Genomic DNA, 14,652 nt, shown 5'->3' on the forward strand with positions numbered 1-14,652 from the left:
GAATGGCAGTGGGCAGTTTTTTCTGTATGTGCAGATTGCACTGAAATCGCCACGTCTCTAATCTGTTGCATTCCCTAGCTCTTGTCTCCAGAATTTCTCCAGACCTCTCACATGATCCCTTCTAATTTCTGCTACTCACACTTACATAGCCTCTCCCATCACGCTCACCACCCTTCCTTATCTCAACAATCCTTCTCCAGAGGGCTGATGATCAGTAAAATAAACACTATTATTAATAAAAATGTGTAAAGGGACTATTTAACTTTGAAAATTACCCATCATTTCTTATGCATAAGTGGTCATAAAGTTTCCTGGTAGAGGGCTTCCCTAAGCCTGTGGTTAATTAGAGGAGGCCTCCTAGCTGTGCAGGATCATGCTGATTCCTTTAAGTAACCACAGTCATTACTATAAGACCGTTTACTGAAAGCTGAGCTGGACAGCCATTGTACAATCTGATCTGGCAAATGTACAGAAATTGCACTCCAGATTACATATAAGGCACTAATTACCCAAATGAAACTCCAGGGGCACCTTAGGTAGATACAGTAGAGTGAATTAAGGAAGGAAATAATTAGTCACAATTACAGAAACTAGCTCAACACAAAGTGAAAGAATGCATGCAACTTATTTCCTGCAGAGAAAAGGGAGCTTTAGTAATAGTTTAAGAAATGCAAATGATAAACATGATTTCTAAAAATGAGTAAGAGAGGGACAAATATCTATTTTAAGTTATAAAAATGACTTTATTTTTCTGTTTCTATGTACTACATATCCAAATAACATTAAGACATTTTATCATGAATTTGCACTATGACAAATCAACTTTCAAGCATTTTCTTGACAGTTTTAGAGGTTTTGCCAGCTTTTGACATACATACAGACAGAGTAAACAAGGGGCAAAAAGAAAACTTAGTGAGCACATAAGGCATGGAGTTTGAGCTCCAATAAAAATATTCATTAAAGAGGAAGAATAAGATGGGGGGTGGAGAGAGGTATTCCGAAGAAAGAAACAAATTTACATCACATTAAAAACCATGCATAGGAACTGTTATTAAACACAGCCAAGAAATTAAGTTTTCCAAATTTATATACCCCCCCTTTCAAGGTATTCTGATAAAAAAAATTCCTTTGGGCAGGGGGAGATCCTCCTCCACCTTTCAAAAATGAACTTAAGGATGCTACCTTTATCGGTGAGTGACTTTGGGAAGATGGAATGAGCGGATACTTAGTTTGGATGGCTGGCAGGAAACGTTCAGAAGCATGTCACTGAGGCCTAAATCTTATAAAATCATGGCAGGTCTGGTGAAGACTATCCAAGGTTTCTTGCAATGTTTCTAAGTAGAAAGCAAAGATGAGAAAATTGTCTTGATCTTTTAGGCAGTCTCCTAAGAACTAAGCTGTTTAACTAATTTGTTTTGCTAACTTGAGTTAGCAAATAGTATGGAATGCTATCCTGAGTTACTAAGAGCTTAATAAAATTTGACTGAATCACATTATCACATTCAGAATTCATAGGAGAATGTTAATTGAATCTTAATTTAGTCTCTAAAAACAAAGTGGAATTATACTGAAATTGATCTTATCTGTTCACTACTAAGTACTGCTGACACTTTTCATAATGATGGATTAGGAATCTTTGCTGCTTAAATATATCATTTCTATTGATCAGGTATTTGGTATGAAATTAGATTAGAGGTAAAAGAGACTACTTAAAGAATGAACTTTTCTTATAATAGAAAATAACAGCACAACCCTTCTTGGGGGAAATGTTAATAAGAGATATAAAGATTTTGTTTTTTCTTTTTTAATATCAGAAATCCTGAAATAGCATACTGTAAGAATTTGGACTTCACTTAACCCAAGTAAATACAAGGAAGATTTTTGTCTAAGACTCTCTCCACAAAGATGACATGAGAGCCAGGTAAATGGCTACATCTGAACAAAATACTCATAGCAGGTATGTTTTCCAGGTCTTTCTGAAAAAGCAGTACCTACTGCATACGATGCAATGTAAATTGTTGAAACTCCTTGAAATAGATGGGAAATACAATGGCAGGGAAGGGGTGGGTGAAGAATAAGAAAATCTTACACTTGAAATAAGAGATTTCACTGTATCAAGAATCTTTATATTAAAAGAGCTGCATTAAAAACAAAAGCAAATCAAACCCAACACATAACGAGAAAATGCAATAGTTTCTGAGGTGTGGTCTTCTTTGGTGAGTTCCACTGGGATATACTTATATGCTCTCTTTCAATCAGGCCATCACCAAACAATTGTTTGTTCTGTACTTAACAATTAAAACTGACAAAAAGACTTTTTCATCATGAGCTTCAAGCAGCCATAGGAATTAAGAACACATATGGTGCTTTTATATTTACACAAGCAATTTCTCATGAGTCCTATAGAGATTGGGGAAATACAGCTATAATAGTTATTCCTTTTTAGAAAGAGCACTTGTAAAATACAGAAAGTGATTAGATAAATATCCCTCTATACTGAATTGATCAGTTAAAGAACTTTAGAAAAGTCAGCAGTTCATTACCTGAGTTTCCCATTTAAGGGCTAAATAGTAATTAAATGTTTTTTTACTTAAGAAAGTGAACAAAAACTTACAATATTAAAAAGGGCCAGTGTCAGAAAATTTAGACTCAAAATTAAGTTTGAGACTTTTGAAGGTTTATAAAATCTAACAGGAATATCTATGAATTTTCCTTCTTAGTTAAAACATGAAGTCACAGAGCTATATTGACTTACTAGATGTTATCAAAACTTAGGTTGGGGGGTCAGCCTGCAAAATCATTAAAAAACAATATTTTTTGGGAATTTTGAGCAAATTTTTACAAGTGATAAAAAGGAATTATGAGTGACCTCAGTTATGAACCCATATGAGATTTTTAGTTAACACCAGATAAAGACTTCAGCATAAATATGATTTTTAACCCGAAGAGATCCCTTTTGAAGGGTAATAAAGAAAAGAACTGTAAATTTTATCCAGAAAAATAGTGCACCCAGTGTTTTGCCAGCAGTTACCTAAGCTTGCCTTTTGACAAGGTATTTTTGTCATGCTCAACCATGGACAACTGGCTAACAAATTATTTGTTTAAAACAGATAGGGCTATGTTTCTAGATACAACACATTATTCAAACTCAGAATTCCAACAACATTCTGAAATGGAATACTTTATCATACAAGAACTATAACCATGTTATTATTCTCAGCACATTATTTCAATTCCAGGTCTAAATTAATCAGCAAAATCACCATTCTAAAACATTAACATAGAGCAGAAACTTAAAGCACTTTGGTCTGTATAATTAGATTATTAAACAAATCAAAAGAATCTCTTTCCCTAATGCTTCACTCCATGATGTATCGCAAAGTGGAAAACACAATTTAGGCAAACATTTCTGAGGAGGAATTCCCATCATTGGTTTCTGTATACAACTCAAAGCAGCGCTGAGTAAATTCACCCAAGGAGCAATTTTAAAAAACAACATTTTGAAAACCCAAAGCATCTTTCTACTTTCTTTCATTGTTAAGTCACAAAACTTACTAAGATCAGTCTAGAGCTCAGAAAATGGTCAAAGTGAATTTGGTACATAAAACAAAGTTCTCATAATCAGTGGTTCTGGTTCTAGGTCAAGGGCGCAAATAGTGTATTTCATTTTCCTGTTCTACATGCTTAATAGTCAGTGAAATATTTTGCCCAAGAGCCCATGCTATGCTGGATTTTAAGTACAAAGGTAAATAAAAGCTCTGCTGATGGTCAGGCAAAAATTATTGCTAAGCAACAACCACTTAGCAATTTATTCACACTTTAATGAACAATTTTAGATGAGATACGTATTTTAAGCCAGAGAGCAGATGGAGTTCCCGGGCTTGTAGCACTAGTTCACAGCAAGGGCAGGCTTGAGGGAAATCGATTAATATTTTAGTCATCCCTTGGTATCATGGGGAATTGATTCCAGGATGCCCTCAAACACCAGAATCTGAGGATGTTCAAATCCTTGACATAAAACGGTGCAGAAATTGCATATAACCTATGCACATCCTCCCATATACTTTAAATCATCTCTAGGTAATTTATAATACCTAAAACAATGTAAATCCTATTTAAACAGTTGTTACACTGTATTGTTTAGGGAATAATGACAAGGAAAAAGTCTATACTTATTCAGTACAGACAAAACTTTCTTTTTGAATATTTTCCATCTACAGTCGGCGGAATCCACAGATGCAGAACCCACAAGTATGGAAGGCTGACTGTATATATAAGTGGATTATTTTGTGCAACAGGCAAAATTTGAATAGATTACCACTGCCACACTGTGCTGAGAAAAGGATAGGGCCTCACTGGAGCACACCAGCTCTTTAACAGGGTGCTTTAGTAAATTTTTTTCCATCTGATGCAGCCACATATCAAGATATGAAAGATGATTAAATTACTCAAAAACCAGGCTTCTAATTCTATGATTTCTAAATTTAATTACCTATTAGAATATTAAAATAAATCTAGGTTCTCCAAAGTTGTTCACCAGTACTACATAGCAGTATTGAGATTAAGGTGGGAGGAGCCTCTGTATTTAGGTTTTAAATATTTTTAAAATGTTGGTAAAATGCAAATAAGTTAAATGATAAAGGCCTAATTCAAACATACCAGCCACTAAAGATTATTTTCTTCACTCACAAAAACCTTGCCTAAGGATAACAATAACTGTCAGGTACATGAAATAATACAATTTAGGGTTTTGTTGGAGGCAGGGGAACATTTAAAATACTCTATGACAATGCACTTATGTGAAGTTCCACTGAATGAAGGTCTTGGCCAATGGAGAAGGCAGCTGGTATTAAAATAACTAGCACAGATTCCTTGATACACACACAATGAAAACAAAAATAAGAACCCTGTACAGGTGTAAACAAGTTAAAAATGGCCTTGGCAAAATATCTTCCTCTATTTAAAAAATGCCAAAAAGCATGCAACTTATAATTCCCTCCTTTCCACAAGAATGAACTAAAAAACAAAAACAAAAAACCAAATGGAACTATCTCTTTCTGTCAGTAGATAATAGATATACTGTGTTTGAAGACAAATAAAACTTTAAAATATTAATATTGAAAAAATACAATTAAATTTTTATTAAAAATACATACTCCTTATGCAATCTTTGTGTACATTTTGTTTTGTGTGAAAAGGAAAAAAAATAGGAAAGGCATTAAGACTACCTAATTATTCATACTGTATTTGGTAGAAGCGTGTTTCAGTCAAACTTTAACGAAAAATAAGTTATTCTGTTTTCATTTGCTCCCGGACGTCAGAAGGCAGAGTTTCAAACAGAGCATCTTCTACAACTAAACCAGCTCGCTTCAGAGCCCGACAGTCACCCAGTTCAGGAGGGAGGATTTCAAAGTGATTACCTTTTACATCTAAGTAGGAAAGAAATAGCAAATTTCCAATTTTCGGTGAAAGTACAGATAGGCTGTTTTTCCCAATCTTCAGAGTTTTAAGTTTCTTGCAGAAGTAGAGTTCATCTGGAAGGCTTTCCACTTTGTTACACGTGATGGAAAAATACTGTAAACTTTGTAGAACTCCGATTTCAGGTGGGATAAATCGAATGTCATTGTACGATAAGTCCAAGTATCGGATCTTGTTGCATAGGAAGAGGTGGGAAGGCAGCACCTCTATTTTATTGTGACTAAAGGACAGGCGTTCCAGGCTGGTGAGTTTCTTTATATGCTCTGGGATGTAGGTGATGCTGTTATGCCACAGTTTTAGCACTGTCAACTTTCTTAAGTGCTGAAAACTGACTATTTCTTCTATAGATTTCAGATTGTTTTCCTTCAGGTCCAATTCCTGGAGGCTGAGTAGGCTGAACACAGCATGAGGAATACGTTCCAGGTCACAGTGGACCAGCTCCAGCTCTGTCAGATTGGTCATCTTCTTTAAGTTGTTGAGCATCACCAGCTTGGTGCCATCATTATGTATGCACATCTTCTGGAGATGGCTGGAAACATCAACCACTGCCTGAGGGATTTTGGAAACGTTGCTTTTGATAGAGAGAATTTTAAGGCTTTTGAGATCCCGCAGAGACTCAAGGGTGACATTTCTGGAAATATCATGACTTAGAGAGCCAACTAGGTACAGCTCTTCCAGATTTCGAAGCCCATACATCCAGGGGGGGAGTTCCCTCATGTCATCAAACTTGACGCTCAAGACCTTGAGGTTCTCCTTCAGGAAAGAGAGCGCCGCACTGTGGATTTTGACAGAACACTGGTGCAGAGAGAGCTCCTGAAGATTGTCTAACTGTGCAATGGTGGCTGGTATCATTACGTTCTTAATGATTTCAAGTTTTAGAGATTGCAACTCTGTGATTTCAAAAACAGTGTCTGGAAGGCCAGAAAGCATGATAAGAGGCAATTCCAGTCGATTATGGGCATTTGTCTGTAGCTTCTGCCTCAGTTTATCGGGAGTCCATTCATTATTTAAGTTCAGCTGCTTTAATTTGTTTTCACTGACTTCAGACAGGAACACTGCAAATCTCTTGGAATAGAGAGGGTCATACTGATCTATCATATGAAGCATAAAAGCAAAGTCATTTTTCACATCTGGAATATCATCAATTCCAGTCTCCTGACGGACATACTCAAAGGAATATTCCCGTAGAGAACGGTAGAACAGCCAGTATAAGGTATAAAGGCATGTCAATCCATAGATACTAACAAAGCACAGATAGCAAAAGGACAGTTTTGAGAACAAGTGTGCCATGGTATGATTGCACGAAAAGTTTTTATATCCAGTCATGTCCTGAATGTCCACATTACAGTCCACTGTAAACTGGACCTTGGAAACCAGAGCACTATTATATGCAATGATGATTAGGAATTTGATAACTTTAAGTACAGTCTGGCGAACATACATGGCATATAGAATATCACCTTCTTCCACATGCAGCCTGAACTTCTTCACCTTCTCAAATAAGGCCTTAGCCTGCTCACCTTCCTTTTTATCTAGAGCCCCTGCAGTGGATTTGTCAACTACAAACTTCTCAGGAATGGACTTTAAAGACTGAGAGTTGACCAGGCTGCCTTCTGGACCAGATTGGATGGTGTTGGACCTGTTCATGTTGTTCTTCCTGTTGTCCTTTTCTTCCGAGTCCTCCCCAGACACTTCAGATAAAGCCCGTGTGGTCCAAGGAGAGTCAAAACACTTCCCCAGAATGGAGATGAAATGTTCTATTTTGGAGCTGGAGCCAGGGAATTTGAACCAAAAGTTACTGCAGAGCATAAAGACCAGGGTATGGATGAGGACAAGGTAAGGGAAATACTTGGCATACCAGTGGAGGGCTCGCTCATAACACATCTGGTTTATAAAGCTGTACTGCTGAAGGTCCAGATCTGTCTTCAGGCCTTTCATTTCCACAGTGATGGGGTTAGCAGGAGATGGTTTAGGTGGAGGCAGTGGAGTGGTACTGGCAACTGCTTGAGAGACATTTGAAAGGGAAGAGTGGTTCTGAGCAGGCTGCACTCTTTTCGGAAGGCAGATTATCTTGTCTTGCATGACCTGAAACACAGAAATAATATTTTCAAATTATATTACTCAAAGAGCTTTCATAATGTTATTACTGCAAAGAAAGCAGCAGTAACATCCAATAAATGTCCATTTCCTCTGCCTGGAGAATACAATGTTCAATTCCAGCATCAAGATTTTATTCTTAGCTCATACATTGGAAAAATGAAATACTTGACTTTGTTCATCATGTCTAAGTTATGACATAAAACAGTGGTTTTTCAGGTTTTTCAGGTCATAGAACAACTCACAAGAAAATAAATATTTAGGGAACATTCATGTATTTTTAAAAAATTAGCAGCCAGGCGCAGTGGCTCACAACTGTAATCCAAGCACTTTGGGAGGCCGAGGCGGGTGGATCACCTGAGGTCAGGAGTTTGAAACCAGCCTGGCCAACATCGCAAAACGCTGTCTCTACTAAAAATACAAAAATTAGCTGGGCATGGTGGTAGGCGCCTGTAATTCCAGGTACTTGGGAGGCTGAGGCAGGAGAATCGCTTGAACCCAGGAGGTGGAGGTTGCACTGAGCCGAGATCGTGCCATTGCATTCCAACATGGGCGACAAGAGCAAAACTTTGTCTCAAAAAAAAAAAAAAAAAAATTAGCAATTCTCTCACTGGATTCTGGGAGAATCAGTCACTGGTCTGGGAAGTATATCATCTTCTCAGACTCAATCTTGAGTTACATGTCCTCAAAGATTGTATCAGTCTGTGTAGAAGAAGCAGAAACATAAGAAGGAGGAGCTATGAAAGGAATTCCTGTCTTGTTTTCCCCTTCTTTTTCTACACATATTCTAGACTGTATGTATAGATTAATATGAATGAATTTAATGGAAATTTTGCTAAGCTTTTATAAAAACTATTCCTTCAGAGAGAGATAAAAAAATCACAGAAGTGTTCAACAGTAAAATAATTGTTTAGATTTGTTAGCGTTACACACAAAATATTACATTGAGAACCACTATCCTTCTACCAATGTTTCAGTTTGTTGAAAAGAATATTAAGCTGTAAGAATGTCCAGCAGACTCAAAAAATTGCAATTCGGGAAAGAGAGAATGAATGCACCCTTTTTGAAGATAAGTAGGATATGACAGAATACACATTGAATCAACCTAGAGGAATCATCTTCAGGAGGAGGCCTATGAACAAAAAGTTGACATTTCAAAGGAAGAATAACCAAAGAGTATTCAGCAATGACATGTGGAATTAATAACGCAGGGAAAGTCTATTTGTACCTTAAAATGTCAAATGGCTGGAAATCCACAATGTTTAATGATTCTGCACCAGCAGTGGTTAGTGATTTTGCAACATCAAAGTCCTTTACCTTGATTATAGGCATAGAAACTGAACCCGTTGTAAAGTGGTCTGCTAGAGCATAGTAAGGTGACCACAAGCTGGTGACAAGGGAACCAGCAGCCTACCATATAGAAGCATGAGGCTGATGACAGAGTGAAGCACCCAACACTTAGTAAAATGTCTGGTACATGGAAGACCACCAGTGTATATTTTATGAGAAAGGGAATGAATCCAAAATTGCCAATAGTCCTTCCAGTTCAGGGTTGTATCTGAGTGTGCAGGACACCTCTTCTAGGGATGAAGATGAAGATGGTGATTATAGTGATGACAGCAGCAAACCTCTGTTGTGCTTAATATGCAACTGACTGTCTTTTCATAAAGTCATGGGCATTAATTCTGTTAATTGCTATCTTAATCGGATGACAGCAAGTACTCTTATTATTTCCATTTTATAGATGAGGAGACTGAGGCATGGACTCAGGTTAAGTAACTTGCTTAATGTCATCTAGCTCAGAATCACCTAGACCCAGAGCCCATATTCGTATTTTCCTGAATGTCTAGGGTTAAGCCAGAAGGATCCCAATTTGACTTTATCTTAACAAATTATTTTGCACAAACAAGTCACATTTTACAGAAGAGGCTTACTGCTTGCCATGTCCTATGCAGATAACAAGAAATGAGGCTGCAGGAAGAGAGGAGGTTTCACCACAAGATTTATAAAGTTCTGTCTTGGAAGATACAGCAGGGGGCAACTATTTACTATTTAAATCAAAAGAATGCAGGTAAGAACAACAAATGTGATTGCATTTAGAGGATTCGGTGGCTACTGAGATGTGAGAATTCAGCAGTGGTCTTCAAACATTTCTATTACTTAGAAGAAAATGTTGAGTATACCTACCTACTATATTTATGTCTTCCTGTAGGTACTGCATATTCACATCAATCAATATGTCAAATAATCAAAAAGCTAGCTTATTTCAAGTTTAAAATAAATATAAAGAAAAGTTTTCACTTTTATTTCACATCTCAATGGAGCATTCATCATATTTCTTGGGTTTCAAGCACCATACTTTGGAAACCCATGGAATAAAAAACAAACAAACAAAACAACCAGGAGAAAGCCTAGACAAATACTAGACTATCTTGAAGAAACATAAAAGAGAAGGGTTTGGGATCATGTTCCAGATGCTTTCCTGTTCATGGTCTCATTTAATGCTCCAACAACTTGGGAAGTAGGCAGAGGGAGGGGGCCAGAGATCAGCAGGGAAAAGGAATGTGCTTCCTTGCGCACATTCTTCAAGAGTGACATTCTTGAACTATTGTTAATATGACATTGTTAATGATATGATGAAAATCCAGGCCGGGCGCGGTGACTCACGCCTGTAATCCCAGCATTTTGGGAGGCTGAGGCGGGAGGATCACGAGGTCAGGAGATCAAGACCATCTTGGCTAACACAGTGAAACCCCGTCTCTACTAAAAATACAAAAAATTAGCTGGGCACGGTGGTGGGCGCCTGTAGTCCCAGCTACTGGGGAGGCTGAGGCAGGAGAATGGCGTGAACCCAGAAGGCGGAGCTTGCAGTGAGCCGAGATCGTGCCACTGCACTCCAGCCTGGGCAACACAACAGAGCAAGACTGTCTCAAAAAAAAAAAAAAATACAGAAGGATCAGGTAAAAGCAAGATTAAATAGAAGGTAAAAAGGGAGGCATCTTCTTAAGGTGCTAAGTCCCTGCTAAGCAACCAAGTGGGCCCCATTTCTGTACCTCTGCCTGACCCCTCCCCCAGGCTTACTCCTAATGAAAGAAGATGGTGGACTTAAGGAACTTGGCTGCTGTATAGGATTTTAGGTTATGCACTGTACCAGGGTGCCCAGGTGAAGGGCAAGTGTCGGCTGAAATCTAGCTTGTGTACCTCTCACTCAGCTGTGTGCACTTGGGGTTATGTCCACACAGTGCAACTGCGTTTTTATATTTTTCATAAAAATGTCTAATTAGCTGGAATCTGCCATGCTAGAGAAGTAGGTCACATTCTCTCCATTCTACGGAAGAAGAAACTGACCAAGGTTCAGAAAACTTCAGTGACTTGCATAAATTCACGCAGCTAGGAAATGGCAGAACAGGAATTTAAACCTGTCTTTTCTTTCCAGCCTAGTGTTCTTCCACCACTCCCCACATTCTTCTCATTTCACCTAGCTTCTGCTAGGATGGCTTTGTAGAGAACAGCCCAGCGTAGGAGGCTTATACCACAGGCAATCTCCAGAAGTTCTGTTCACTCTTTTGACTTCATATTTCCCTTTCATTCCTTCATGAAGATATTTTTTGAAGCGTGCCTACTCAAATATCAGGAGAATGAAGACAGTAATCTATTTTCCAAAAGCTGTTAATCACCCAGAAATGAGTCCTGAGTAGAAAAAAAAAAACCTGGAATTTAGTCACTAAGAACAGTAGCATCTCATGTTGCTGAGGGAACACATCACAAGAAGACTCATGCAGAGAGGCAGCTCTGAGTAGAATTCCAAAAGAATGTGAGGGCTGGCTGTCAAATCCAGGACTACAAAAATAAATAGCCAGGTTAGGAGGTCCAACAGTAAACAGTATGAAGATTTAAACAGTGCAATAGCTATAAGAGAGAGGAAGTTACCCTCCATGTTAAATAGAAACTGTATTTCTGAATAATGCAATGTGGGGAAGAACTGGGAAAAGGATCAGTATTTTCAAAGAGAAAAATAAGAAAAAAAAATAAGGCAGGCAGCTTCTTCTTGTCTTCTTCTTCATCGTCTTCTTCTTCTTCTTCATCTTCTTCTTCTTCAAAAGGTTAAATAGTGTTTTTGCCATATCTTTGTAAGAGCAGCCTGTGAGAATTAGGAAATTTTTGTTTTATCTTTCCTATCCTTTTGAGAAGTCTGCCTAATCAGACCTATACTTCACGTTTCTTTTTCTTTACCCAGTAATTTAAAGATCAGGGTGCAAAACAAGCCTTAAAGAAAGGCTGCAAAACAAATCTCAAAAGAATAGTTGTAGAGTTCCAGGCTGTTGGTACAGGACTAAGAAAGAGTGCTTGGAGTAGAGGCAGGGAGAAAGTGCCCAACCACATCCCCTTCTACAAAGCCCTGAGGCTCAGTGTATCACCAGCAGCTCATCCACACACATCACCACATGGAAAAATTCCACCATTTTCTTTCAAGGACAACTCTCAGCTGCCTTTGGAGGAAAAAGTCTTGAGAATGGAGTTATGTGGTGTCTTTATGTAGGAAGAGGGAGAGAAAAAGGGGGAAGAAACTGGTGGGGGGAAGTGAAGAAAAAATATCAAAATAAACAAGAGAACCTGATCCAAAATGCATAAAAGTGAGAAAAGTTAATATTCTAAAAGCTGCTATGAGAATTCTGAGAATTCTTAGAATGAAATTATTTACGGTAAGGAAAATGTCTAAGTGAAGGAGGAGGAGAGGGAAACAGAAGAATGAGACACTGAGAGCAAGGGGTCAGATTAAGCCAAGGTACAAAGAGACAGCTAAACTGCCTACTTTACATTGGAGTGAACAGGCTTGGAAGTAGGAGGAGGTGAATCAGGAGAGCAGGGACAGGTTAGAAGGGAAGAAGAAAATTAGGTCAAGCCACACAGCAGGTGGCTGGAGTATGTGCTCATTATTTCTATTTTGAGATACAAATACCTTTCAATCTTTCTCAAATCTTTAGTAAAATCTGCTACACACACACACACACACACTCACACACACACACCCACACTCACACACACACACCCCAGCCACACCTTTTATGAATGCATTTTGTAGAAATCACAGCAAATTTCACGCTGGGATCAAAGTTGTACAGAGTTTACCTGGGATAGGTAAAAATCTGTAATCTAAAGATTTCCATGGAAGCAGAAACTGGGACCATGGGAACCTAATCCTTCCAGGAACCTGCCTGGGGGCATTAGACTGGGGTTTGACCCAATATCCTCTGGATCTTTTTTTTTTTTTTTTTTAGATGGAGTCTTGCTCTGTCGCCTAGGCTGGAGTGCAGTGGCGCGATCTCAGCTCACTGCAACCTCCGCTTCCTGAGTTCAAGTGATTCTTCTGCCTCAGCCTCCCAAGTAGCTGGGACTACAGGTGCGTGCCACCACACCCAACTAATTTTTGTATTTTTAGTAGAGATGGGGTTTCACTATATTGGCCAGGGTGGTCTCGAACTCCTGACCTCATGATCTGCCCGCCTTGGCCTCCCAAAGTGCTGGGATTACAGGCATGAGCCATGGCGCCTGGCCTATCCTCTGGATCTTTAGGAACGACTGACATCCAGGAGTATAAAATACTCCTCAAGGCTTCCCAATTAAAGTCCTTGGAGAAAAAAATGTACACATAAACTTGTTCCATGACTGTGATAATATCTATGCACTACTTATGGAAAAGAAACCCAAGGGTTGCAATAATTGGTTAAATGGATTCACTAAAATTTGGATTCTTCAATTCTGATCTGCAAATCATCATGTTGAGAAAACACAACAGCTATTTTTGAAAAGATAAAAGAGGATCTTGAAGATCCTTCCTCAATTCTAAGGTCAATGAAATAAGCTGAATTTCTTGCTTTTGCTTTCTATGGGGGAAGGGAAGGGTTTCAAGGGAAGCATAGGCCAAAATTCAAGCTTCCTAAAAAAAGAAACAACCCATCCAAACCTGCCTGAAAATGTTGTTTGAATCTAGGAAGAGAAATCAAATATTTTAAATTGTAACAATCAGATTTAGAGATGCACTGTAAGTGGAGTATGTGCATGCTTTATTGCATACTGAAATACCTTGAATGGTCAATGTGAAATTCAGGCCTTTTAATAGAAATTTTCACTATTTTAAGTCATAATATTTATGGCTACATTTTTGTATGATGTATATTATTTGAGTCTTAGTCCTTTGTTAGAATCATTAAGACACATCAGGATGACACTTATTTAGGCAGTTGCCAGAAAGGTATGGAAGTGAAAAGAGAACCCATCTGTGATAACCAGTTGAAAAGGTACCACATTTGCATGAATGAGACACCAAGGGGCTGAGGTTAAAACAAAATAAAACCACTTAGCTTCAGAGAAACTGCCTGAAATAACAAAGAACATACAAACAAAGGCAGCTTATCTATTACATGCCGGACATGTAGAACATAAATGCTGAATTCTGAGTGTGCCTCAGGAAAAGTCAATCATTCTGGAGTAGTATCTACTATATGTCAGTTGTTATGTTTGGGATACCAACAAGAACAAAAAGCCCTTCAAAGTCAAGCACAGGAGTGAGACATCTAAATCAGTAATTAGTGTGATAAGTGCTCAAATTTGTGCTTGTCTTTCACAATAAACTTTATCATCGGATTATGTAGATACAGGAAAAAAAAAACCCTAGTAGTATTTTTATTGGGATCACTTTACATTTATAAGTGAAGAACTGACATGATGTTGATTCTTCCTCCTTATGGTGTGTGTTTTCACTTGTTTGCATCTAATTTTGTGCCTTTCAAGAGTGTTTTATAGTTTTCTCACAGAGATTTTGTACATTATTAAGTTATGTCTATGTATTTTTTTTTTTTTGCTACCATAAATCTGTCTTTAAAAAAAAAACATTTATTTATTTATTTTTGAGACAGGGTCTTGCTCTGTTGCCAGGCTAGGGCGCAGTGGTGTGATCTTGGCTCACTGCAACCTCCACCTCCCGGGTTGAAGAATTTTCCAGCCTCAGCCTCCTGAGTGGCTAGGACCACGGGCCTGCACCACCATGCCTGGCTAATTTTTGTATTGTTTTGTAGA

The 14,652-nt window shown here is 38.2% G+C and overlaps 1 protein-coding gene across 1 annotated transcript in view; it reads right to left on the reverse strand.

The window, feature by feature from the left end:
• Positions 1-722: 722 nt before the first annotated feature.
• Positions 723-14,652, reverse strand: part of LRRC8C (leucine rich repeat containing 8 VRAC subunit C) — an 88,553-nt gene continuing 74,623 nt past the window's right edge. Inside the window, exon 3 of the mRNA XM_003260030.3 lies at positions 723-7,563. Coding sequence (XP_003260078.1) covers positions 5,290-7,563 — 2,274 coding nt within the window. The 3' untranslated portion in view covers positions 723-5,289. The remainder of the gene's footprint in view (positions 7,564-14,652) is intronic.

The sequence above is a fragment of the Nomascus leucogenys genome, chromosome 12 (assembly GCF_006542625.1).
Source record: "Nomascus leucogenys isolate Asia chromosome 12, Asia_NLE_v1, whole genome shotgun sequence".
NCBI classification, from domain to species: Eukaryota; Metazoa; Chordata; class Mammalia; order Primates; family Hylobatidae; genus Nomascus; species Nomascus leucogenys.